Source organism: Engraulis encrasicolus, chromosome 22 (genome assembly GCF_034702125.1).
Source record: "Engraulis encrasicolus isolate BLACKSEA-1 chromosome 22, IST_EnEncr_1.0, whole genome shotgun sequence".
Classification (NCBI taxonomy): Eukaryota; Metazoa; Chordata; class Actinopteri; order Clupeiformes; family Engraulidae; genus Engraulis; species Engraulis encrasicolus.
The window spans coordinates 46,353,726-46,381,142 of NC_085878.1; the positions used below are offsets into that span (position 1 = coordinate 46,353,726).

General features: G+C 44.9%; 2 protein-coding genes across 5 annotated transcripts in view; one reads left to right on the plus strand and one right to left on the minus strand.

The window, feature by feature from the left end:
* pkma (pyruvate kinase M1/2a) overlaps positions 1–12,680 on the minus strand; it is a 31,904-nt gene extending 19,224 nt beyond the window's left edge. For 2 of the 4 annotated variants that reach the window (XM_063188138.1, XM_063188139.1), the window contains exons 1-2: positions 9,888–10,424; positions 4,111–4,316 (exon numbers count right to left, since the gene is read on the minus strand). In XM_063188138.1, the coding sequence (XP_063044208.1) occupies positions 4,111–4,316; positions 9,888–10,240 (559 nt within the window). In that variant the 5' untranslated portion in view covers positions 10,241–10,424. Of the gene's footprint in view, positions 1–4,110; positions 4,317–9,887; positions 10,425–12,595 lie in introns of those variants that run through there. The other 2 variants (XM_063188140.1, XM_063188137.1) reach the window with 2 other exon arrangements.
* A 5,438-nt stretch (positions 12,681–18,118) lies between these two features.
* Positions 18,119–27,417, plus strand: part of LOC134439160 (protein mono-ADP-ribosyltransferase PARP6) — a 38,392-nt gene continuing 29,093 nt past the window's right edge. The window contains exons 1-6 of the mRNA XM_063189026.1: positions 18,119–18,459; positions 21,760–21,944; positions 23,721–23,798; positions 25,936–26,030; positions 26,735–26,795; positions 27,031–27,121. Coding sequence (XP_063045096.1) covers positions 21,930–21,944; positions 23,721–23,798; positions 25,936–26,030; positions 26,735–26,795; positions 27,031–27,121 — 340 coding nt within the window. The 5' untranslated portion in view covers positions 18,119–18,459; positions 21,760–21,929. The remainder of the gene's footprint in view (positions 18,460–21,759; positions 21,945–23,720; positions 23,799–25,935; positions 26,031–26,734; positions 26,796–27,030; positions 27,122–27,417) is intronic.

Genomic DNA, 27,417 nt, shown 5'->3' on the forward strand with positions numbered 1-27,417 from the left:
GTGAGAACATATAGTTCAGACTGCAGAACTCTTGACACAAGATTGCAACAGTGAATCTAGCAGAAACAACCAAAGTATGAAAAGTAGAACAACAGATTGTCACAAGTGGTTTGAGGTACATGTTGCAATAGAGAGGTTGAACAAATGATTGTTGGCAGATCTAAAGTGATCCACCTAATTGGATGTCAGAGGCAGGGCTTGATACCATTATTCAGCAACATTTGAAGCACAAAGTAGACATCTTCTTATATTTTTGCGTTTAGCATTCTCAATGCATTAAGCGTCATCATATGGAGTCCTCCACCAATCTGCTATTCTGTAATCTCCTCTCACACTTTCCCAATCCCAGTCAGCCAAATTATCTATTAAACCATCCATCTGTGGGGCCATACTTAGATACAGTGAGTCCAGTGTGTATTTGAGCCTTTGCTGATTTTGCCAGTTCACCCAATTAGAATGCATATTATCATTATATTTATAGACTGAGCATGTCTTTATAAGATGGAGTCAGAATATCAGAAATACATTTCAGAAGATAACATGACAGAATACATTTTAATTGTTTTGTATTTAATTAAGGGAAATAAGTATCTGATCCCCTACCAACTGTTGACAGTTCCGGTCCCACAGACCAGATGGGCACTTCCTTTATTGGACTCACTGTATTTGGCTTAGAAACGCCATGCTTTTTGGCCTTTGGCCTAATCGTGCCTTAGCTACTCTTCCTCTGCCAACACAGGACGAAAGGTGACAGAAACCAGTTCCACGAGGGTGATTTACTTAAAGTAAGCCGCATTACCTGTACAAAAGATTACCGGTATTCATTACAGAGGGAAAGATGGTTCTAGCCACAAGGGTGGTGTTTATACTGTACACACTACCCTATAGGTTAGGAGGAGGTGAAAGATCTATTTACAACATGCACTACAACAGCGCAATGTGGCAAAAAAACAAAAGTGGCAGAAAATGTGTGGTGGTTTTGACTCCCTGAAGAAGGCATGATTGCCAAAATGCATTGTGGTCTTTTTAAAGTGCAAGACAATAAAGGCTTTTTAACTTGTTTGTGCATCTGCGGTTTTCCCTTTCCAAAGAGCATCTCTACCAAACTTTGTCTGGGTCCAGGAAGCGCTCCTAAGCAATCCTTTTATGAAATGTGTAGAGAATTTTAATGCTCGTTTTCAACTGCCATACCATTCATCAGTGCATGGTTTATTTTCAAATATGAGAGTTTATATTTTATATTAACTGATTGGGAAATCATGGCTTTTGTGTACACAAAAAAAATACTTTTCATAGGCTTTCTGTACCAAGATTGTACAAGGCATACATTGTACAATACAACACAGTGACACCAAAATGTCACCGGTGTACAGGTGGGACAGAGAGGTGCTACTGTTGCTACTCAACATCAGGTTGGCCTTTCCTCCCTATGCTGGTCTTGTGGTTCGGGTTCATTCAAAAAGGTAAGCCTATTTGCAATAAGCAAATTTATCTGTGAGAGTATGAAAGCTCCAGTGTATGTGTCTCTTGACTATGTGAGGCTTGATTCTGCATGTGCATCTATGATGGTGCAGGTGACAGAGTTGGTGTGTGTCTGTGTGGTACCAATAGACATCTGTGTTGTTTGCGGTGGTGGGCTTGGCGACTGTTTCTCTGTGTGTGTTCTGTACTGTATGCGTATGTGTGTATCTTACAGACTGTAATGACTGAAACAGATGATGCAGATGACGCCGGTGTTGCATGCAGTGTTGGGCAAAGCGTGAGTGAGTGAGTGTGTGTGTGTGTTCCGTGATATACGTACATGCATGTGTGTGTTATACCCAGGGCTTGAAAACGAAATTATTTTTCAAACGTTCCGTTCCGAACGGTTCAGGCAAGTTTCAGTTTAACGTTTTCGTTCCTGCAATCGTTCCCCCACAAAAATATCGTTCCTGAACCGGTTCGGAACGAAAAATAACGTTCGTTCTTAACGTTCCTGCAGTGTTTAACGGCCATATTAAGTCTATTTTCGTGGGCTTTATCTTAGAATAGACGTACTCATTATTTCCCCTTGATTTACACAGCTATTCTCAAAAATAATAACACACCCAAAAACACTCAGATGGGCTATCCATCCTGGCAGATTTAACCGGATGCCTATAATTCTTATCAAAAGTAGCCTATGCCAGGGGTGGATGTTGATTAGGGAGCCACAATACAGAATAGCCAGAGAGAGTTTTAAAAAATAGCCAGAAGCATAAGAGGTGTCGATAGGCATGGATTTCAGTTCTTGCCTAGCTCTGATGAGGTTTGCAGCAAGTGAAACGTGTAAGTAAAAGGGACACAGTTTTCTCCACAAAAAATCCCAAACTGTTTTGAGATGTGCACGATGCAAGGGGTCACTAGTTCTAGAGAAGGGGTTGCATAGTCTGAAACCTCGGATATGCTCTCAGATATCGGCTACCAACCATTCCAGTGCAAGACAAGTCCATCACCACCAAACCGGAGACCTTTTGTAGCCTAACAGACAAGCGTCACAAAATAGTAAGAGTTTCCACGTAGTCCATCCCATCAGCCAAGCCCTCTGCACGACAGAAGAGAATAATAACTTAAACAACAAATGCGCTGTCTTTCTCTATCCCTGCTTGTTGTCACACGCGACCTACTGTTATTCGTGATGACATTGAGCGGGCCAGCTAACGTCAGCTAGCGTCTGTCCATCTGCCACGAATGACTTTATCCCGCATTGACCACAACAGATAAATAAGGCGTCCTTGATTACAGCACATAAAACACCAGCTCTCACCTCTCTTCTCTACAACCGACAGTGGGATACGCTGCGCACAACAAAAGCACTTCAGTAACTTACGACAACATAATTTGCCATAACCGCATTGAACATTGAGGCACTCGGCGGTGCCATTACAAGTAGTAAGCTAAACATGACTTACCCACCAGTTGCCTCTCGAGAGCACTCTGCGAATTAGGTTCATCAAATCGCCTATCCAATTCCTTTGCAAATCAAAGACTGTATGGTCCAAATACTCTGTCCCTGTAAGAATCCCAACACCGATCTCAAGACATGTTCTCTTTTGCTCTCCATGGTGTCAATATAAAACTCTGTAGGCGTACTGTCCGTGAATGAGACTGAAGAACAGCGCGGGTAAAGTGGCATTTCTCTTACAAAAACTTATTTGATATTGGTGGTCAACAACTTTAGGGCGGGTTTATTAGAGCCAACTTCCAATCACTACGAGAAAGCCAGGAGAACAGAGACAGTTTAGTTCTAGTTTCCTATCAAAATCTCTGAGGAGAAGCACATCCTAAAATTTACCCAGGAAGTTTCTCCATACAATGCACAGTTGCACTCTGATTGGCCAATGCTCCTCAATATTTTATCAATCGGCGGCAAGAGCTCAGGTGAAGCAAAATGCTGTTGCTGTGTTTCCCCTCATACACGTCAGTAGCCGAACTAAAAGACTGCTCGTCGCCATGGTTACTCCTCAAACAAAATCGTGCACTTGTATGAAATATAGAGAACGAAAAAAAAACCGTTATTAACCGGTTTGTGGATTTCAGAATAACGTTTTTGTTCCGGAACACTTGAAGACCATTTCGTTTTCGTTTCCGTTTCCGTTCCTTGTAAAATTCCATAAAATTTCGTTCGTTTTCGGTTTTCGTTTTCGTTCCTTGAACCGGTTCGGAGCCCTGGTTATACCGATGGGGCGGGTGCTGCATGCGGTGGTGGGCTTGGAGTTGAGGTATGTGTGTGTTGTGTTCTGTACTGTGGGTGTGTGCATCCTACTGTACCGATGGTACAGATGATGCCGGTGTTGTGTGCGGTCGTGGGCTCAGAGTTGAGGTGTTTGTGTGTGTTGTGTACTGTATGCATGTGTGTGTGTGTGCATCCTACTGCACTGATGATGCAGATGATGCTTGTGTTGCGTGTGGTGGTGGGCTTGGAGTCAAGGTGTGTGTGCGCGAGTGTGTATATGTATGCGTGTATGTGTGTGTGTCCTACTATACCATTATACAGATGATGCCGGTGTTGCGTGCCGTGGTGGGCTTGGAGTCGAGGTGTTTGTGTGTGTTGTGTACTGTATGAGTGTGTGTGTGTGTGTCCTACTGTACCGATGGTGCAGATGATGCCAGTGTTGCGTGCGGTGGTGGGCTCGGAGTCGATGTCCAGCAGGCACATGTGGTCCAGGAAGGTGTCGGCCATGGCAGCGTTGAGCTGCTGCGTCTGGATGAAGGCGGAGCCCATGTCCTGTGCCTTGGTCTGGGGCATGTTTGCAGAAGATACAGGTGCAGGGGCTGGAGCAGGTGCTGGTATAGTCCTACAAACACACACAGAGAATGAGAAATAGAGACAGAGAGAATGAGAAATAAAGAGAGAGAGATTCAAGTGAAAAAGAAATGTAGACAATGGGAAGCAAAACCAGGGTGGATAAAAGAACAGGAAGAAAACACAAAAAGGTAGAAAGAGAACAGTATGAATACAGAGAGAAAGAAGAGATCTCGTGCGGTAGAATGAAGGAAACAAAAGACAATTGAACGGAAAAAAAAAGGTGTGTGTACAGTAGCCTCATTCTTTCCCTTTTCCTTCTACACAGCAGGTATTAGGCCTAGGGCTTCCAAAGGCCTGTCCTGACATGAACTCTTGAGAAGTAGGCTAAAGTCCCAGTAAACTCCTGCCCACAACACCACCAACAACCACAGGCACGCCAGGTTCATGATTAACTGGCATCCGGACCGCAGCTTGTAAAACAAGGCCTCCGTCTGAGAAGCATACTGCACATTTAGGAGTAAGGCCTCCCTCTGAGATGTGTTGTGTGTTGAGAGGCATAAAGCTATGCCATGCCAACTGAACACTAGGCGCCGCCATTTTTGATTAAGCCACGATAAGTTGATCAACGAGTACAAATTAGGATAGGAAATGGCGGGATGGAAACAGACTGCAAAATGAATTCAGTGGAAATGCATGGATTCTCTAAGGTTTTAGTAAACACAGACCCTGACAGAAACGGCGCAGCCTCTACAAATGGCCCTGTAGCTAAACTAACTGTTCACTACCAAAGTTCTCTATGCCTCTTTTTACATGTCAACAACCCCGCGACTCTGCGGATTGAAGTACTTAGCAACTTTAAGCCTCGTAAATGGGTGGAAAGTAGAGATTTATTATGATGGCTGGTGCCGACCCATCACAGCAGTAGCCAAATTTCAACTAGCTCTTGGAATTCTGACCAGAGTTAGCCCTCAACATCACATTTTAACTCTATTCAAGCCATTTTAAACCGGATTACTCCTTTAATATCGAAGTATGAAGTATGTTTCATTTCACTGGGTAGTCTGATATTATGGGGTCCAGGGACAGAGTACTGTAAACGTGGGGGTGGTAGCAGTCAGCCTTGGAATGGAGCAGCACAGTAAGAAAAAGGAAGTCGATATGATGCGGTGTGGCTATGAGTCACCAGTCCCTTTGTGTTATAGCATCCCCTCTCGATGTCAGGAATTCACACAACTCCTAGTGAAATGTTGAGAAAGAAGGTTGAATCATTCAATGCCTTCTTGAGAATATGAAAGGACTGGTTGAGAAATGGGAGAGGATGAAACAGGAAGGTGCATGGGCTGCATAGTAGCCCACATGGTACATTCTGTTCTTTCCCCCACCCACCAGGCTTGCAGTGAGTAACCCGTGGCAACACAGCAGCTACACAGGCAAGTGTTTTGGCACTCTATCAAGCGATGGATTCAAGGCTCCCCTCTACCTCCTGCACACACAAGTGCACATGTACTGTTTGCATACTGGACTTACTCCCTTGTGCATACTAGTTGAAGGAGAAGGTCTCATTCTGTGTAGGAGACCATAATAGCAACAAAATACCTGCTGTATTTCTTGCAGAGGAGCTGAACGGGAGGCAGATGACAGATCTGTCACTACACATAACCTCCCAACCACCACCATCACCCCCCCACCCTACCACTCGCTAGGCTATACCATACCAACATATCAATCTTTATGACAGCAGTTAGCGAACAGCGGCAGCTAAACAAACATAGATAGGAGATAAGAGAAAAGGAAGAGAGATAAGGGGGTAGCAGTGGCTAGGTAACAGGTAGAGCCTAACTTATACACTACACCACGTTAAACACACACCGCCACACTTCTTCAGCATCCACAGCAAAGCATGATACCAACAGATAACTTATGGCTTTCATCCTTCACAATGCCATCTATTTGCACTGCAGCCTACACTATGCTCTTCCCTAGGCTCACACCCAAGCCTAAAAGAATGAAGTGGGATGACACAACCAAACAAATACAATTACGAGCAATGAGTCAAACATCATGGCATGCTAAAGATTTTTACTAGAGTAGTGTTCATCGCCATCTCCACCTAACGGCAACAATGAGGAATGTGGGGTATTGTAGAATGACGAGACTGCATCAGTAGCTTATCAGCGAGTGAATCAGATGTAGGAAGATCAGACGTTTAAGAGGCTGGCATGGTTGGGGACCAAGTAGGAAGGGCGTGCCCCTGGAGAGGTGCCATCCAGACCGCAGTGCAACAAAGGACGTCACAGCGTGCCATGGCAAAACCTTCACTTCATGTCAGTCAACCTTTCCAGATGCAGCATCCTCTGGCAGGCCTCCTCTCTCTGTGCAACATGAAATGCCCAAAATGACTTACATTTTTGCAGCACTTGGCAACATTTCCAGTCAGGGCTTTAACATCTGAGTCTAGGGCAGTGTTTCCCAACCAGGGGTACGTGTACCCCTAGGGGTACGCGAGCACACTGCAGGGGGTACTTGGAAAAGTGTTACTTTTATAACAAATGTATGAAGCAGCCACATCGGGACAGAGAAAATTATTTAGAAAATTAATTTGGGGGTACTCATGGCACAACTAAGAGGCTTAGGGGGTACGCAAGACAAAAAAGGTTGGGAAACACTGGTCTAGGGTACTAGTAGTCAGCAGTTTGCAACAAACACATTAACTGGTCTTGCATCTGGGATTAAGGAGTTATTAAGACCGCTCATCATGTGACCACTGTGTGGGCTACTTAAATTTAAAACATCTCCTCTCCACTTAGCAAGCATACTAAGCCTACTGAAGCTGTCCTGCAAGTGAAGCAGTAAGTTAGCAGGCCGTTGACAGCCCCGGTACTGCCAGGCCCATCCATTTGTGTGTGTATAATATGACCAAATTAATCAAATAATGGCTTACATAATGCAATATAATGCCTTCGAGAACTCTTTCTGGTAGGGTGCTGCAATGTCAGCAGGCTTTGCTGATTAGTCTTCTTGCCGAGCATACGGCTCCATCTAGAAGCTACTAGCTTCTTGCAAAGCAGCCTACAGCAACCTGCATCTTGGGATAGGCGGGTGGGGAGGAGAGGAGGGAGGGCAGGGACTCACTGGAAGTTGCTAGGCATCATCTTGTCCATGCGGTAGTTTGCCACATCAGGGTGTGGTCTGATGAGGACCACGTAAAGCCGTGACGTTGGCATAACCTTCAGGGGTCTGCAGAACCACAACACTACTATGGCCGCTGCCAATGCTACTAGAGTGACCTGAATCCTGCGTCTTAACTCTCTCTCACGAAAGAGCTGTGACAAGATAGGATATGATAGGACAGGATGGGACAGTATGAGGTTGGGCAGAGGTGGAGAAGGTGGGTAGGAGGTGGTTGTGGAGGGATAATCTCGGTCATGTACAGGGCTTGGGGAAGCTTAACTCGCACGTTCTTTGTCCTCATCAATGTCATGTGCATCGTGGTCAGAGCAGAGCAGTGTCTTTCTAACGTCGTCGAGGGGCTTTGGGACAGTGTAGGACCAACATCACAAGAGCTTACCTCCGCACACTACTGTCACATTCCACCCGTCACCTCCTAAAGAGATGTGCGGTATGGAATGGCAGACTGGAAAAGGGCCAGTGGGAACAGTGACACGAGCCAACACAGACGGCACGTCCTGTAGGGCTTGGATAAACCATAGGTTATCTCTGCTAGCAGTGTGCGTGCATGTCTGTGTGTGTGTGTGTGTGTGTGTGTGTGTCTCTGTGAGTCTGCTCTTGAGCTGTACGTGCATGGTCGCACATCCCGCCATTCACTCACACACACTCTTACTCACGTCAGCCACTTACTCACACTCCACCACACAGGAAACGCAGACAGCGAATCAGGCGCTAGCAGCCATGAGGCAGCCTCGCTCTCATCCTCCAATGAGGGGCGACGATGGCCAACCCACTCTGCCTTCACGTCACACTCTGCAGTGGCTGCATGCATCACAGTGGGAGCTAACACTGACAGACCATAGAATGTATAATATCACAAGGTTAGTAATATACTGTATACAATCTATGTGACAGACCCATAAGAGACGGAGATATCCAAACATTTCACTTATTACCAAATCAGCCATACATTCTGCTGTTGTTGTATGTTGATTTGAAAAATAATTGATTGCTTCAAAGAATAACTTACTCCCAGGACTATAAAAGGAAACCTTAGTTGGTGGTTATTCTTAAAACAGAGCCAACAGACCAAACCAAACTAAAAGAAAACGATTTATCAACAAACACAAATCTTTTTATAGGTTAACCAAGTTGCTATCCAAACCAGAATGACTAAATCGTGCAGCACAATAAACATGCCACATAAATCTCCTAAGCAAGCCACCACCAAAAGCAGACAACACTAACCATAATGAGACGCCTGTGGAGAGAGACACACCACGTTAAGGAATAGGATAGCACAACCGCCATCATCACATGACCCAAGCCTTCATTCACAGCTCAGTTACCAAAGTGACAAAACCACACGATCATGCTAGCCAACAGAGCATGAGCTAACGAGTCTGTTACCATGACGACTATTGATTTCCCCCCCTTTTTTTGTCAGTTACCTCTTTTTTTGACCTCTAAAAAACGAGGCTGGCAAGTGGACGCTTTCCTGTGGGACTGGACACAGTCTGAGTAAACAACGGACTACTGAAGGGCACCAGTATTGAGTTTCTATTGAGTGGCTTGTGCACAACATGGGCCTAAGCTTAGCTGGTTCACAAAACTGAGTCTGGTCCTCCATGACTACAATTTCAGTCTACGGTGGTCCAGCATGACTTGCAAGGGCTCCCTTTTGGCTTCAAGTTGTGGATCAATTCTTGGCAAATGCTGGTCTAGCTCTGCAGCAGACTCTATTTTGCAGGCCCGCTGCACTGCTCTGCAATTCCAAAATACATACTTACATTTTGATTTTAGACAATTGACTTAATGCCTCATTTGCCTTTTAAACCAACTACAGTACATGTATTTTTGACTAAGCAGAATGCTACCTATGAAGGCATTTTCATTATAGTTGCAGCCCCTCGGCTTCGAAGCTTTAGTCTACCCCAGACTCAACGTAGAGCCTAGTAGTGTAACCCTGTGCAACCTAACCAGTTTCAATCTGGACACAGCACCTACAGGGAGGGTGTGTGGTGTGGCGGTGCAGCACGTCAGGAGTACTGCACGAGCACGAGCACGAGCACGCCCACGTCATGTCAGACAGACACGATGCGACACGACACGACCTCCCTCTGCTACGCAACAAACACCCAAGTCATGTCCACCACTGACAGCGAGGCATGCACGTCTAACTTTAGATGCCAGCCATTAATCCTCACAAATCCTTTCCTGCACGGACGCACACACACAGACACACACACGCACAGAGATGTCTGCGTGCAATCTTGCCAGAATCCCACTCTCTCCTCTTAATTTCAAAGCATTTGGCATACACTCCTTCAGAGTACCCTCTCTCTGTCTGTCTCTACAACGTACACTTCCCTTACATGTGACTCCACCCACTGTATTTCATGTGGTCCCTGTCAGCCATTGTCTGTCTCTTTCTCAGTCCTTTTTACGGTACCTGTAGGGCTTCTCATATCTCGAGAGCACAGCCAGGCCCCTGGACCTGACCAGCAAAGTCCTGCAGAGCAATCCCAGGGTGCCCTCTGTGTCCCGTCCCCGCCGGCAGAAGGGCAAATGGTGACAACCACGAGGAGAGACGACGCTGGTGAGTGACCGCGCGGCGACTCCTGTTGTCAGCTGACCGCCCGCAGCTGCTGTCCTGCTCCTACACCACGGCTCAGTGCTGGCAAATCCTCTTCCCCGCGTGGCGGATAAACCACGCCGGCACGGGCCGAGCACCCTGCACACCCCCCAGACACCATCCACTGCAACAGCCACTGCCCAACGGCAACAGGGCGTCTGACCCAGCATGAGCAATGCGTAAGTGGGGTAAGGGTCCCTTCGCCGTCCCCCTGAACTGGCAGACCACCAGCTCAGTGGGAAAGCTTTCCTGGTAGTGGGTTCAAGTTACTTAGCTTTCCCCACTAAGAATAGCCGACAGCAGAGGGGTTTGTGTGTAAACACACTTCACTGGCACATATGGTGTTTGGCGATAAGTGTGCGTGTGTGTGTGCGTGTGTGTGTGTGTGTGTGTGTGTGTGTGTGTGTGTGTGTGTGTGTGTGTGTGTGTGTGTGTGTAAAGGGAAGGTGATGTGTAATAGGTGCCAGCCTGACTGCTTAAAAGTGCTGAGCTGTAAATCCAGTGTTAAAAAAGGATTTGTGACGTCACAGTGACAACTCAATATTCTACGCACACATGTGATGGTACCAATGATACAGTAATTATATATTCAATTATATTAAGTCAGTGGATGGTACTCCTCAAAGGGTTGAAAGTGCTGAGCTGTAAATCCAGATCTGCACTGACTGCAGGCCTATGATCCCACAAGGACGCACGCGCACGCACATGCACACACTGGCAGGCAGCAGCACCTAGACTCGCTGAGTCACTCTTACAGAACTGGACCTGATGCAGCACCAGCACCGCAGTCTGCAGCACCCCCTTATATTCCAGCTACACCTAGAGCAAGATATTACACTCATGGACAATAGCACAAAATCACCTATTTAGAAAGCCAATAAACACAAAATGAGTCGAACCACAGTACAGATGGACAAACAATTTAAATGAATGAAAAATTGCATTCAAACACACTTCTGTTGCATGCAAGGGCCTTTGCCATTAAGGCTGTCTAGGTCAGTGGAAATTAAGTATTCACTGAGTCATGCACTAAATTAGTAGGCCTAAGCCTAACTATTCATAACACCCCGTGCTGGTGAGTAACATCTGCACTGTGAGTCAGTGTTGGAACATCCACACACTCAACCAGCACTTCCTGCAGTAGTTTGACGCGCTGACATTCTGCCAGAGTTCTGCCACGCACGAGGCCATGCCAGACACACAGGAAATGGAAAAATTACCAAGACTGCAACCATCGCCTAGTAGGGCCTACGTGCTGCACTCTACGCTGACAGTCTCTTGAATAGGTAAGGGATGACTTTAATAAGAAGGTTGGCCTCGTAGCGGCGTCCACAAGCCTCAAAACGGCCTATGTGAAACATTGAATGTGATTTTATTCAGAAACAGGTAGGTTAAATGCATCGGCGTGGCTAGATCACATCATTTTGAATGAGTTGGTCCAGTCTCGTGAGTTGTACGACTGAACTGCAAGGCCGCCTGGCTTACATAACACAACGGGAACATCCCCCTGTCGGTGCATTAAGATGCATACGACATACATGCCGTTAGACACACAAACACGATTTAGAATACAATTACGCAGAACTCGATTATAAAAGGGTGGCGAAAGGTTGTCGCACCCAAAATATAATGCATCTCTGCGGACATCAGACATAGCTAGCCTAAACCCGCGTCACGCATCTCTGATGTGATGTGACTCACAAGAGAGCTGTTTGGAAACCAAGAAGCAGTAAGCACATACTTCTTAGTTCATTAGGTTGACTGCTTGGTGTCACATGATTCCATGCGGAACAACCTGGTCAGTCACGTTTGAAGCAAGAGTAATACCGCATACATTGTGGCATCTTTAAGATGTCATGCTATATAGCCTACTGTAGCTGCTTGATTAATATCAACCATCTGTCTATTGATTGCAGTACAAGTCAAAGGATGTCCGTCTCCTTGAAAGAGGAGCGCACCGCCATGCAAGGGATGCGATGCGCCACAGGTCACGTTCCCCTCTCTGCGTCACATTTTCCTGAACAGGAGACCACAAGAGTCGGGGACTGAACCAATGGGATCCACCGCAAAGGAAGCAACCACACCTTTGGTAGACGACTTCAAGAATGCCTCAGTATTTACACCAAACACCACACCAACATAATTTGGGGAAAAGTCATGTTGAGCACAGCTTTGGAAACAATGTTGCCATTTCGGTTAGGCCTGAAAAGAAATGACACTGGTTTCCTTCAGTGCAACATTGTCGCTGTTAATTGTACAAATCATACCTAAACAACGGATTAAGCACACGCCAGTGACGTTAGCTTGAAAGTCAAACAGTTGTTGGCTAAAACGTATTTCGACTAATATCAACGGTACACACCCATTTAGTTTCTGCTGTGAACACAGGAGGCTAACGATGGATTTGAACACAATTTAAAATGTGGATACTTAGAACTACACACTGGCCCTCTGTTGCGACTGAGACTCACCACCTACAAGGACACACTCTCAAAATTCAGTAGAGCAAGGCATCTGCGACTCACCTTCTGTGAAAAGCTGACAGATAGCACTGATGCGCTGCAACTTCCAGCAATGTGGCTCAAGGTGATCCACTTAACTTACTGGCACTACTTCTTAAGTGAGCATAGTGTACATGCGCAGACCAGTAAGTAGGTCTATCCAGGAAGTGAACTCGATGTATCTTTTATTTGAATGCTCAATCAAAAATGATATATTCAGGGGCTGAATGTGTCGTTTGAAATGCGAAATATTCACTCAGGCATGACATTTCCCCATAAACACTAGGATGTGGCTGTTTTATAATTTGGATGCGGAAGGTTACCAGGAAGAATGCGGGAAATATTCGGTCCCGACAGTAGCCAATCAGAATTCACTTTCATATTTCAGCAGCATGGTCATGACATGTGCATCGAGGATGCGGCATATAAAAATGTCTTGAGATGTACTTTATTGCACCCTAATCATCCTTATTATTCTATTCCACACATAGTGGAGCTATTAGTGGTACATTGGCCTACTTTAAAATACAGACATTATAAACAGTAGCCTACATCAGGCTTCCACGTAAGTTAAGCTATTTTTCATCGTTAGAATATAAAAACGTTTTGGGATGCTTCTAAACTGTAATTTGAACTTAACCTGCACATGGAAGTTGTAGACAGGAGTGGGCAAAATCCCTTTAGTAAGATGCACACTACGGCACGCACGTACACCAGTGGGCAGACGTGCGCCTCTCTTGTGCGTTACTGTTTCCGCGATGACAAGGATTTGCTCACGCCCCCAGACATAGTCTACTTGTTGAACACAGTTTTCTCATTAGCCTATGGTCAAATAAAAGGCAGTCGATATCAAAGCAAAAAAAAAAAAACCATGACTTTATCGCCATTACAATTTCACACAAATTTGAATCCATAATGTGGCTGGTTTATAAATAGGCCTACATATCTGCCCTTTGTTCACCACAGTCTTATGTCATTCTTTTCATCTAAAAGGATGGAGTCAGGTAGGCTGTTGGTAGGCCTAAATATTGGTGGTTAGCCATTCTGTATAGATAAGCAAAGCTGTCTCCCTGCCAAAAACACCCCATCAGGTCCACAAATAAGCCTTTTCACAAAGTAGATGTATCTTCAGATATTTAATGGCAAGTCAGCTGTACTATTCACTGGTCTCTGTGCCTTGTGGTGTCCTGCAGTCCAGAGTCTAGACTTCATCCCAACATCCTCTCCCCTGTGCCTTTAGCCTACTCTCTTCATCAGAGGCCAAAACAATAATAGTTGGAACAGGCCCTTTCACAACCAGAATCACCAAACTGCACAAAATCACAATCAATAGGACAGCGCCCATTTCCTCACAGACAAATAGGAAAAGCCAATATCAGCCTCTTGACATCATCATGTGGCATGTTTGGTATGGCCCGGCATGTTAACCTGCACCACTCTGGCTTTTCCATTATAGAGTATATGGTGCCATCTGGTGGTAGTTACTGAACACAGCAATCCTCCTGAACCAAATTACATAAATACATGAATAGATTTTTTCTTGAGAAAAACACAGCAAAAAGAAAACAACAACATAGGAACCCAATTGATTTTTGATTTAATATTTGGCTATTAATTGAATGTAATATTTGGCAATTTAATATGCAGTGTAACCGAATGTGTGTTGGGCATTGGGCAAGTTTCTTCCCAACCTGCACAATTAACATTAGACACCAATAACACATAAGGAACCACTAAATAGGAAGCAACTGTATGTGAATCTATATTTTCAAAATGTATGCTGCTGCTCATTCACATGTTTCTCATGACCATTTACTAGGCCTAAGTAATATTAGTAATCTCATGGGTCTGAACTAAGTTTTGCAGCCAAAGATGTCTATAACTGCAGAAAATCCACATTTTCGTCTATTAAAAGCACACATATCCACGTCATAATCATTACGTAGAAATGTATGGTCATGGTAAATACACCCAACAAAGATCACACATGGGCAGCATAAATTCTGAACAAATAAACTAGGCCTACTAAAACCTTTACATACTGTAGCAAAACTTTAACATACTGTTAAGCCCTCTGAGCTGAGCTATGTAACTGTAAATGTTGCATAATGATGATGAGTGTCCTCCATGTCTCTTATCCCCATATGAGAGCCGCATCATAATTCTACTAATCAGATCTAGCCAGATCAGGCACATAGAGAGATATTAATACAGTACAGAGATATTATTACTGCACTCACTCACACACACACACACACACACACACACACACAAGCACACACACACACACACACACACACACACACACACACACACACACACACACACACACACACACACACACACACACACACGCACACACACTTGTGCACAGTCGCCAAACAATTCAGATTTTGTGTATACAATGTGTTAATGTGCTGTGTATAACAATGGATTACTGCTACTTCTACTACTACCGCCTGTATGTAGAGAGAGATGTACAGTATCCCATTCCCCTTCAAAGTGAGCTCAGTACCAGTGGTTCAATCAGCTCATTCAATACATTAGCGCAATATCAGCACATGCATTAGCTGTACAGCTCATCCACAAATGTCATGTGTTTCTCATTTGACAGACCCCACTATGAATGACCTATACCACAGGCTCCTGCTTAGCACTCCCGCCCATAGGCAGATCTCGACCATCCCACCAAGACAAGACACAAGACACCCACCCCCCCTGCTGCCCACTAATGCCCCATCCATGAGCTGCTACTTATAACACATCTCGAGCCATTGATGGTTTTCGCCCATCCCACCCATCTGTCCACACCTCCATCCTTAGATAAACACACCCACCCATAGCACATATATGTACAGAATATCTATGCACACCCCACTCCCCCCACTCCCCCCACCCTTACTGCCCAGTAGTGCCCCCTACAGGTGTACCCACCTGGACTCCACCACAGCCGCTTTTTTGCTACTCCCGCTCCCCATCACGGCGTACTCGTTTACTCCCTTGTCTTCTCTCTTTCTCTTCCTCCTGATCGCTACCTCTCCGCCTTTTCCAAGGCCCTTCACGGCCGGTGCCAGCTTTTTGACTTGATGCCCTCTCTTCTCCTTCTTTTTTTCTCTCTTGTTCTTTTTTTACCCTCTTCTTCTATACCTCCCTTCTTTTCGTCCCGCGTTCTCTCTCTCTTCTTTCCCTGATCAGTGACACGCACGCCTCGCCAGGTGAGCGACAAGCCCACAATCCAATCAGTCCAATCAGTAGCCCTCGCTGTGGGCCAAACCCAGAGGGCTGCCAAAGAGCATTAGCGTCCTCAGGGCCCGCACACAAGCTCCATGCTGCAAAATCCTTTACTGCATACATAATCCCAGCACAAACATGGAGTCACTCATACAAGACCTAATGGAGCCAAGGCCGGATCCTAACACTGGACAAGGGTGGAGAGCATGGGCTAGGGGGCAGAGCAGGACCGCAAGGGGGCAGGGCAGGGGGCATATGTGGCCTATGTCTATGGTAGGGCTCAAGGGTCAGAGTGGAAATAGTCACTGGTGGGCAGGAAGGGGCCTCAGTCATGCTTTATTTAGCTGTATTTACCTGACGGTTTACGCGTGCACTTCAAGTGTACGCACACTCATTGACATGTAGAGGAAAGTATGCACTTGCTGACACACTTGCGCATACACAGCAGCACTAAAAATAAGTCAATCCATACTATGAACACAAACCAGGATTTCCCCGTGCATTTTAGGCCTATGTTGAAGGTAACCTTTACAACAGACCCTACCTTCACTAGGTCCCCTGAAAATACAACTTAATTGTATTGCGCACCTAATTTCTAAGATTTCTTTGCAAAATATATCATATTTCATGTGAAACAGCATAAGATTCAAATTATATCAGGGGCCGGATGAGACAGCCTCAAGGGCCGCATATGGCCCTTGAGGCATAGGTTACCCTCCGCATATTTGTGTATGCATTTGTGTACAGTAAGTGCATATTTGTGTGTGCATGTATGTATGCATCTTCTCAGTAAAAACAATAAATTACCATCTCTTGTGGTGGAACTCTTGGATGGATTCCACTATTGCATTTTTAGAGGCACATTCAGTTTTTTTGCTCTGACTTTTTGAACCGTTCTTGCGTGTCTAATTCAATAACGCCCGCAGAGGAATGTGGCTGCTTGTGAAATTAAATCATTTCGTGGAAAGGAGGATGTCTGTCCTCACATCCAGGCAGTGCTTCTCGGAACACCTAATGTCTTTTAATGGGGCAACATAAAACATTGTTCGGGGGACATATGATAATTAGGGTAGTAGCTGAAATGGCTTCGCTATACCCAGAGGCGGAGCGGAGAGGAGCAGTTTTAGCTTTGTCATTCTTCTCGCTATATGCCCCTATGGGTGAGTCACTGAACAGAAGGCTGAACACTGTGTCTTGCAAAGCAATCTCTCTCTCTCTCTCTCTCTCTCTCTCTCTCTCTCTCTCTCTCTCTCTCTCTCTCTCTCTCTCTCTCTCTCTCTCTCTCTCTCTCTCATCCTCTACCCCTCCCTTCCCGTCTCTCTCTGTCATTCATTTACTGGTTCTGAGCAAGGGCCATAACTTGGGATTGCTATGCTAAGCAGGTGAACTGTGATGTGGGTTACTGTTGACTATGGGATCATGGGAGACGTGGGAGAAAATGAAAGCCATCAGCTGTGTTGGAAAAGGAACAACTCCATATTGTCTTCCAGTGTCTTCCACTCACAGCACACAGCATCCATAATGTAAGAGGAGGGAATAGTGGTGGTATAGACCTAGACATAAAGACATTTCTACCAGTTCCTGCAGACAGGGGTATACCTGATTTATGATTAACTACAACAAATTCACACACTAACAAATGAACAAACTATTAACAAACAAATAAAAATAAAAATCCATATTTTAGTAAGTCTTGAAGTTTGAAAAAAAAAAATCAGGCTGCAGTCTTTGCAGTCAGTTACCCTACATTTTTCATTTGATATTTTTTTCATGCAATGCTTGCGAGATCTCACAGAACAGTCAATGAGAAAGGAGAGGTACAGAGGCACAGAAAGACAGACAGAGATGCAGAAAGAGAGAGAACACACACACACACGCACACACACGCACATGCACACACACACACACACACACACGCACGCACGCACACACACACACACACACACACACACACACACACACACACACACACACACACACACACACACACACACACACACACACACACACACAGCACACACACACACACACACACACACACAAAAGACCCAGAACATCTGCGAGGAGAGCGTGCTGCCATTTTGCTCCATCCCTGTCCTCCGTCCCCTCCCCCTCCCCGGCAGCAGTAGCAGCAGCAGCAGCAGCACAGGCACACAGGCAGCCGAGAGAGAGAGGCAACCCAGTCAGCTGCAGATCACATGACCTGCTGCCTGCCTCCAACTGAGCATGCTCGGGCTCCCGCTCTGTGTTGTCAGGCAAAAAAATAAGGCAGCAGCAGTAGAGGCAGTAGAGGTCTACAATAGATAAACATAGAGCCCTGTCGAAGACAAAAAAGAGATAAATAGATAAAAAACAAAGAAAAGTGGAGCGCTACAGGCATCAAAGGAGGGAATTTAACCCCGGTTGCGACAGGATGCTAGTATCGGGGAGCTCATCCGAGGCACTGATTTAGAAGGAGGAGGGGGGATGTGTGTGTGTGTTGGACTGTGGCAGAGCATCGCCTGAGCTGGGGCTGGAGCGAGAGCTGGTCCTGAGGCGGGCAGGGAAACGGAGCATCACCATCAGCAGCATCAGCATCAACTACCCCCATCACCATCAGCATCAGTACCGGCGGCCCCCACTAAACAACCTCCAGCCTCCCTCCATTTCCTGAGGAGGTAAGTGAGAGAAAAGATGGGGAGGGAGAGAGTGTGTGTGTGTGTGTGTGTGTGTGAGCTGGTTAGTGAGGATGACGATAGCGGAGGAGGTGGTGATGGTGGTGGTGGTGATGGTGGTGCAGGGAATCTGTTGTATCCATTGTGTGTGTTTTTTCGGTGCATAGCAGACAGACGGGGCTGTGATAACGATGCATATATCTGCTCTGTGGTATGTGTTTGCCTACTATAGAATAAGCTGAGGACGAGCAAAGGCCATTGGAGGGTTGGATGCCGGTGTGGGATGGGGTTGGCGGTGAGTTGGGGTGGGGGTGCAGATGGGGTGAGGTGAGGGGAAGAGAGGAGAGGAGAGGAGATGGGTCTTGAAGGGAAACATGAAGAAGATGGCAGGTGGTGGTGGAGGGGGTCGTTTTATAACGGAACAACAAGGTAGGTGATGGCGATGGCAGACGGAGAGGTGTTGCTTAGATACGGTACAGCCGAGTCCTTTTTTCAATTCAGGACAGCTTGTTGTTATTCATGTGTCCTTTGATGTGTGAATTTGAAAAGATTGCTCACGTCATGTATGCTGTAGGTGGGAGGAGGATGGGAGGTTGTTGAGGACGCTTTTTAGAAATCCTGTGAAAGAAACACACAGGCAGAATTGAGGGCTAAAACAAAATGGGTAACATTTGAACAGAACCAATGCTCAAGTGCGGAGAAGAGAAGACAGAGGGAAAAGAGGAAGGGGAAGAAAGAAAGAAAGAAATCAAAACAAAGCAGCTTTGTTTCAATGAGGCGTTTGGCAGACGGCATTTACTGATTTATAGCGTCCAAGATTACTTCCCTTGTTCTCTTGTTACCTCTCTCTCTCTCTCTCTCTCTCTCTCTCTCTCTCTCTCTCTCTCTCTCTCTCGCTCTCTCTCTCTTTCGCTCTCTCTCTCTCTTTCTCTCTCTCTCATGTTGTTTCATGGAAAACTTTTCAGATAAGCAAATATATGTCACTTTATCCGCCACCTCATTTATGGCCTGCAAGTAACCGTTTGTAATTAATTAACTCATTAAAAAGACACATGGTTCTTATGTCCAACATAAGAGTTGCAACTTCACCACCCCACTCATATTATTATGACACAAAGCTGGTAGCACCACCTGCAAAAATATCAAAAGTTGCAGTTTATGGCAAATGAGTCTTAGCATTACATTACACTTAACTGGCGCATTTATGCAAAGTGACTTACAGATATATTACAGGGTATTGTTACAGTCCCTGGAACGATGTAGGGTTAGGCACCTTGTTCAAGGGTACTTCAGCCAAGGAGGGTGGTAGGGATCGGTAAAGGTGGGGGATTGAACTTGCAACCCTGTAATCTACAGTCTACCTCCCTAACCATCAAACCACAGCTGCCCCCATTTGTCTTGTTTATTTAGGCTATTACCATCATCCTCCTCCTTTATTATTGTAGCAAACTAGCCCTCCAGCTCAGGTGTACACGTGAGGGTCTCTCATGCTGCTCCTGTTGGGTAACATTTGGACCAAGGCAGGAAGCCATATGGTAGGCCTACCTCTAATAAAGTCCCCTCGAGTGAACACACACACACACACACACACACACACACACACACACACACACACACACACACACACACACACACACACACACACACACACACACACACACACACACACACACACACACACACACACACGCACGGCACGGATGACTGAGCAGCTGACCATATTTTCCAGCAGTATGGAAAGACCCAATTTTCATCTCATATAGTTGAACTGATTAGATCATTTACATTTTATATTAAGACTGTGACAGTCAGTCATAATAAGTAATTAATCTTCTGTTAATACTGTTATATTGCTGTTTATTTACCAAACCCAAATACAAAAACAATGGCTCTTGATTGAAAAAAAATATGTAATGCAAAGTATATGTTGATACTGTACAGATGAATTTATACAACCTTATTTATGGCAACTATTCTATTTATTATCTATCTATTTGTTATTTATTTATCTATCTATCTATTTGTTTTGAGGTCATCATACCTTGGTTGTGTGACAAAATGTGAAACAAAAAAAAACAACATAGCAAATTGAAAACAGATCGTGGTTTCCAAATGCTGGCTATTCATCAGCAACATACGGTCTGTGTAGGACTTGGTGTGTGAATATTTTTCCAGATCAAGGCCAAGTCACAGAGGAGAGAGAGAGAGAGAGAGAGAGAGAGAGAGAGAGAGAGAGAGAGAGAGAGAGAGAGAGAGAGAGAGAGAGAGAGAGAGAGAGCGCTCCCTTGCTCCCACACACTTTCCATGCTGATTAATGGAATCATGACATAAGGAAGAGATGGCTGCTGTTGCTAGGAAACATAGGCAGGTGGAGCACATGATAATTACACTGTGTGTGTATGTGTCTGTATGTGGGAGGAGGACGAATGTTGCAAAGGAGATGACATACTGTAGAATCTCAACTTTGGACCAGAAACAGTTGTCTAATGCAGTGATTATACTGTAACGACCAAGGGACACACAGCTGTCAAGTATGTGGTGGGTGATAGCTGGGGGAGGACAGAATGGTTGCGCGGGACTGTTGTGGAACTGATGGTTGTTTTAAAGTGTTCTTATCAGTTCAGTTGGTAAATGCCAGGCTGGAGATAAGTCGCAAGTTTATGGCTCGATGTAAGTGTTAACTGTCTCGTTGATTAAACCCAAAGAAACTGTACATCTGACTCGGTACTTCTTTGGGTAACGTTACAATGCTGTATATTGGCTTTTGTAAAGAAGAAGGGAGAGCCTTTTTCTCCTCACAGGTGTCAATGTCTCACTCTAGCCTTCTGCACGATTATGAATACAGTGTCAGAGGGAGCTCAGTTGAGCTCAGGTTTGGCTGTATTACTAGCAGTACTGCACTACTACGACACTGCACAGCGTCTTTAGTAAGATAGAATGACTTGGTCACTCATGGCTGTTCTGGTATAGTGACAAACTTAACCTCTTGTGTTTGGGTCGCCATTGACCCATTTTGGTTTTAAAGGTGTAAAACAACCACTTAATGTTCATTTATTACATCACAACTTTGTTTTTTTTGTTTTTTTTTAAATCAGGAATCTGTAAAAATATAGGTTTCCCCCATACATTTGAAAATGGTCTTGCTAAAAGTATTACACGCGTGATGTTCAGGTAGTTTTCGGACCAGATATTTATATAAACACGTTATAAAGCAGTAATATCATAATGCAGGCCAGAATGAGTAAATTTAAAGTCCATCTTCTGTTTCTTTTGTTTGTTTGTTTCTTTCTTTCTTTCTTTTAGGCAGGGAACACGACACCACGACTGGAGGGGGAGACAACTCAACAGGAGCCACCAAAAGGCCAGGAAGAGCCCATTAGCTACCAAGGCCTCTGGACGTTGCTCCATCTCACTGGTGCTTCTGGCTGTAATGGAAGGGAAAAGGCCCAAGCCTGTCTGAACAACCACGGTGAATGGCAGACTCAATGGTAAGAGGCCATACAACAAAAGGAAAAAAAGAGAAAAAAGAAAAGAAGAAAAGAAAAGAGGGGAGAAGAGAAAGGAAGAGAGAAGAGAGGTTTATTCTTGCTGCTAGTCCATTAGTCAGTGAATCACAATGCATGACTGGGCACTTGATGTACTTACACCGAATATAAATAGAAATGTACCGTAATTTTTTCAGCTGTTTCTCCTGAATACAAGTGACATCATGCACAATATATAACAGGACTAAAATAGCTCTGGGCTTTTTGGGCCTGAACTCGGTGCACCCACCTGAAAGGGATTGGGCTGCAGACAGTACTGTCAGCATCGGGCATGTTTCACTCTGTGAAGGGTGAAATGAGAATGAACGAGAGAGAGAGAGAGAGAGAGAGAGAGAGAGAGAGAGAGAGAGAGAGAGAGAGAGAGAGAGAGAGAGAGAGAGCAGACAGACACACAGACAGACACACAGAGAGGGAGGCAAAGAGCTTGGATAATGAGAGGCCAATGAGAGGCAGGCAATGTATTTTGAAAGAACTACTAATTGTACAGCAATGTACTTTCCTACATTTTTCATTATATTGAGTCAGTGCGGCAATGAGCATTTGGGGTAATTGTATAATAATAATTCCACAATTTCATGCTGTTTGCTGTGTAAACATAAATTGTGAATTGTATGACATACAGTAGCATTGAATTGTCTTGTTTTGTCCTAAATAGCTTTGGTTAAGTAGTAGAAGAATAAGCTGTGTAGTTAGGAAGGCTTAAATCACCTCTCCCAAAAATTCTACTCCTATGTGCCACACAAATATTGTATTAAGTTTGTATCACAGTAGCATCTCATTTAGAAGCACAACAATACATTTCACCCTGTCACTAGAATCCCCAGTCTGGTCTTCCCATAGCCTCAGACTAATTGTGGATCTGCATGACCTGCAGGACCTGCCCGTGATCAGGCCCAGACTTAACATGTATGGAGATGGTATTGGGTCTTTTTCATATGACATCAGGCACCTTCAAATCCTGCACATTTCAATTCATTCAAAGTGTAACTCGATGTATTAACGGGTAGTCCGTCCTCCTCGGGACCGCGAACTTGCCATCACGTCAATTGGAGTCACAGCACGATACCGCTGGACTAAATGGCCACTCCAATAGCCCAACGCTACTGACACTGTATGAATTAACGTTCCACGCCACACTCTGCTAGTTGGCCTCCGTTAAAAAAGCAGGTATAAGGCTGGGGACATGCCTGCCTTTGTGAGCCTTAAATTACGCATGCAACTGTGTGCGACCGAGTGCACATACTTGTTGAAGGACTATCAGAACACTGCACAATATTAGAGGTATCATGTAAGGGCCAGATGTCCAACAGGGCTCTCATTAATGTCTTCCATCATTGTTTGAGTATGGAAGTTTGGAAGATCACCCATCATGGTTCTGGCAATGTTGCACCGTATGCACGTATCTGTGGACATTGTCTCTGGTGCTCTGCAGCATCTTGCTTCTTGATCTTGCAGCAATCATGTACACGGCCTAAATTGCATCCAGGGGCATAGACATACACATTTGATGACACCGTTGTCTACCTGAAACCGGTTGTCATATACTATTTACAGTAGCCTACCTGCTTTGTTTCAGAACATAACAGAATAAACATAACAGAACTTGTTCGGCGTCACGGTGAAAGCAACTAATCAAGTGGAGACTAAGATCTAAGGAGCTAAGGTCATGCTAGATGCAACCATAAGAGTGACATGTGTGTTTGTTGTTTATGTGTACAGGAGGTCAAAGGCCAGTACTGGACTGATGAGGAATCTGATGGAGACAATGAGCCCGAGCAGTTTCTATACGGCATCCAGGTGAGATGAGATGCAACACACACACACACACACACACACACACACACACACACACACACACACACACACACACACACACACACACACACACACACACACACACACACACACACACACACACACACACACACACACACACACACACACACACACACAAACTACCAGCACATTTTGGACCCTATGTATAATCAGCTCCAATGGACCCCCCTGCCACATATCTTCAGAAGTCGGACTCCGTGTGTGCCCTCTATATACAGAACATGGGGCCCTGGTGACTGAGTCACACTTCCCCCCCCCTGTACGACACCCCTGCACACGCACGCACGCACGCACGCGCGCACGCACGCATGCACGCACGCACGCACGCATGCACACACACGTCTGTAATCTATGCTGCCACATGACTGGCTGAAGAGAAAGATGGGATTGTTCAGCCGATCTCTAGTGCCTGTTACAGACGGTCCCCTGACCCCCTTTTTTGCTCCGTCTATTTCCTCCTCTTTGTACTTCTCACTGTCTGTTTCTCACTTAACATTTTGTTTGACAGAGGTCCACACTCCTTTATTCATTTTAATATTTATTCTATGGCCGAACTACGTTTCACCTCGAAAGTCTTCAGATTCAATACAAACACAGACTTTGAAATCACATCTGCCATGGAAAGAATGTTAACATGTTTTTTTTTAAAGGATTTCAAATGTGTGGACCTGTCAAAGAAACATTTTCCTGGCCTGTACCTTGACCCGGGATGTGCACATTTTTTAAAATCTCGACTGAGTCTCCCTGGTACTTTTTGATCCCTAAGTGTCTATTTCTCTCCTTCTCTCCTTTTCTCCTTCTCCCCTGTTTATAAAATTATCTCTACCCGTCTCTCTCTCTCTCTCTCTCTCTCTCTCTCTCTCTCTCTCTCTCTCTCTCTCTCTCTCTCTCTCTCTCTCTCTCTCTCTCTCTCTCTCTCTCTCTCTCATTGACCCCTTACTGTCTCTCACACACTTTCATTTATTATTGCCCATGTTCCTCTCACATTCATTGTCAGTATGAGCGATGACAGTCCTGTCAGAGGGGCTTCAGGTAAAATCAGTCTTTTAAGAAGTAAAGTCTAACTTCAGCAAAACGTCAGAGCTAGCCCAATGTCAGCTACCCATCATAAGGGTGACGCATGTCAGATTTCCAACTCATGCTCCTCCAGTCTGACAAGACTCCAGAGACACTCGAGCCCTCTGGTGAAAAAAAGACTGACACATTCACCTTCACGGGGATGATTGGCACATAGTAAATGGAATTGTTCAGGCACTTTTATCTAGAGTTGTAGGAAGTAATCATAAAAGGACGCATAAAAATTAAGGGGGCTTTGGCAGAAATGTAGAGTTTGTAATATAGAGGTTAAACCCTTTGCGCAGGATCTTGCTATCACCAAAAGTGGAATGACCAAGTCATAATATGTTATTTAAGACTATTGTTAGTGTCATGGCAATGTTGTTCTGATGCCGTTGAGTATTTTCAGCAAAGAGTGAATAGGCCTGTGGAAAGAAAAAAAAAGAAGAGAAAAAAAAGAATAGGCCTGTCGACGGGCCCATTTGCAGTAAGAGGCTACAGTCAATGAAACCAAGAGAAACTTTGGATCAGTCAGTACAACAGCAAGGGCATCATCTCAACTATTCAGAGAACTTTACAGTCTTACAGCTAACTGTACAGGGGCACAGTCTAACTGTTTTCCAGAGTTTTGGTGTCTTACATGTGTGGTGTTGTTGATGTTGACAGATTGGGGTGGATGGCCATCAGCACCCCCTCATAAATAGCTGCCAGGATTGGCCTTGGCTGATGCAACTCACTGTATAGATGAATAAGGGATTTCCTCACTGGTAGACTTGTGCACATCCCAGGCGCAAAAAAGTGAATAAGAGAAAATACACTGAAGAAAATAATATCAAAAGAGAAACTAATTACAGTTTGGGCCAAAAACATGGGACACGCAATGGTTTACAAAAATGACAAAAGCGCACTCTTGAGTCTACAAAATTAAGATTCATCTGAAGGTGCATATAGCCTATCTACACTCTACAGTGTAAATCAATCTGCCCATTCCTCTGTCCCTCTCTTTAGCGTTTACCAATGTGTATGTTTTATGTGTCCACAGGGGAGCTGTGCTGCCGATCTGTACCGGCATCCTCAGCTGGACGCTGATATTGAAGCAGTGAAGGACATCTACACTGAAACTGCCATCAATGTTAGGTAAGCTATACAGCACACACATGTACCACACGCGCATGCATGCAATCACTACAGGCAATTGACCATAAACGCAGATTATGTTCTCAATGAAGCCTGGTCCACATGCACAGAGAACTGGGGACAGTAAAGGCTTTGCATCATAACTAGTGTGTAAGTAAGAGGCATTTTAAAATAGCTATACTCTCATATACAGTAAGTACTCTCATACAATATGTCTTTTTTCCCTAAAAGTTGTGTCAGTTGAGACTCTTTGACTCAGTTGAGACTCTTTGGGGATTCTTTAAAAGTACTGAATGAATACAATTAGACATACCGTATGTGGACAAGGCTGTATCATCTATCCATTTGATTTAATGGGGTCTAAATCTTAAAAATCAAGAATAAATTGGCATTCTCAGATGTTCAGCTATTTATCCCCCCGCCGAAAATGTACGCTTCAAGATCTGCATTATTGCTGTAATTTCAGTTTCCAGGGCTTCAGTAATTTCAGTCATTTCTCAGGCATGTTTGCCCAATTTTCTCCACATGCTTAGATGTTTTAAAAAGATATACAAAGAGATGGGTTACTGAAAAGCCATCATGACTCATATTCGGCCTCAACATACAATAATAAAGCATTCACAGCATGCCATAGTTGTTAAACTGTATGCTGCAAAACATGTTTATTTCTCACTTACCGTCTCATAATTCCTTCTCCCCATTAGAGAATACGGGACCATTGATGATGTGGATATCGACCTCCAGATCAACGTCAGTTTCCTGGATGTGAGTGCATACATTAAGTCCTCTGCTCTTTTCAACTCCCGTGTTATGTATTACGTAGAAGGCATTTTTTTCCCCCAGGGCATTTGGAGATGCCCTAAATATGTGTGTGTGTGTGTGTGTGTGTGTGTGTGTGTGTGTGTGTGTGTGTGTGTGTGTGTGTGTGTGTGTGTGTGTGTGTGTGTGTGTGTGTGTGTGTGTGTGTGTGTGTGTGTGTGTGTGTGTGTGTTTGTGACAGGAGGAGGTTGCGACAGCGTGGAAGGTCATTAGGACAGAACCAATTGTCCTGAGGCTACGCTTCTCCCTCTCACAGTATCTGGATGGACCAGGTGAGCACAGCCTGTGTGTGTGTGTGTGTGTGCGTGCGTGCGTGCGTGCGTGCGTGCGTGCGTGCGTGCGTGCGTGTGTGCGTGCGTGCGTGCGTGCGTGCATGTGTGTTTGCTCATATGTACGCACGTGCGAATACCTGCCTGGTGGTGTGTGTTCACATCAGTTAGCATGGTAGTTAGCATGTCAGTATGCTTTATGTCTGTGTTTATATATTGATTTGTATGCCATTTACTTTATGAGTACACTTAACTGACCGCCATATGATGCGCCTCAGCACCTGTAATCTTTATGGTGC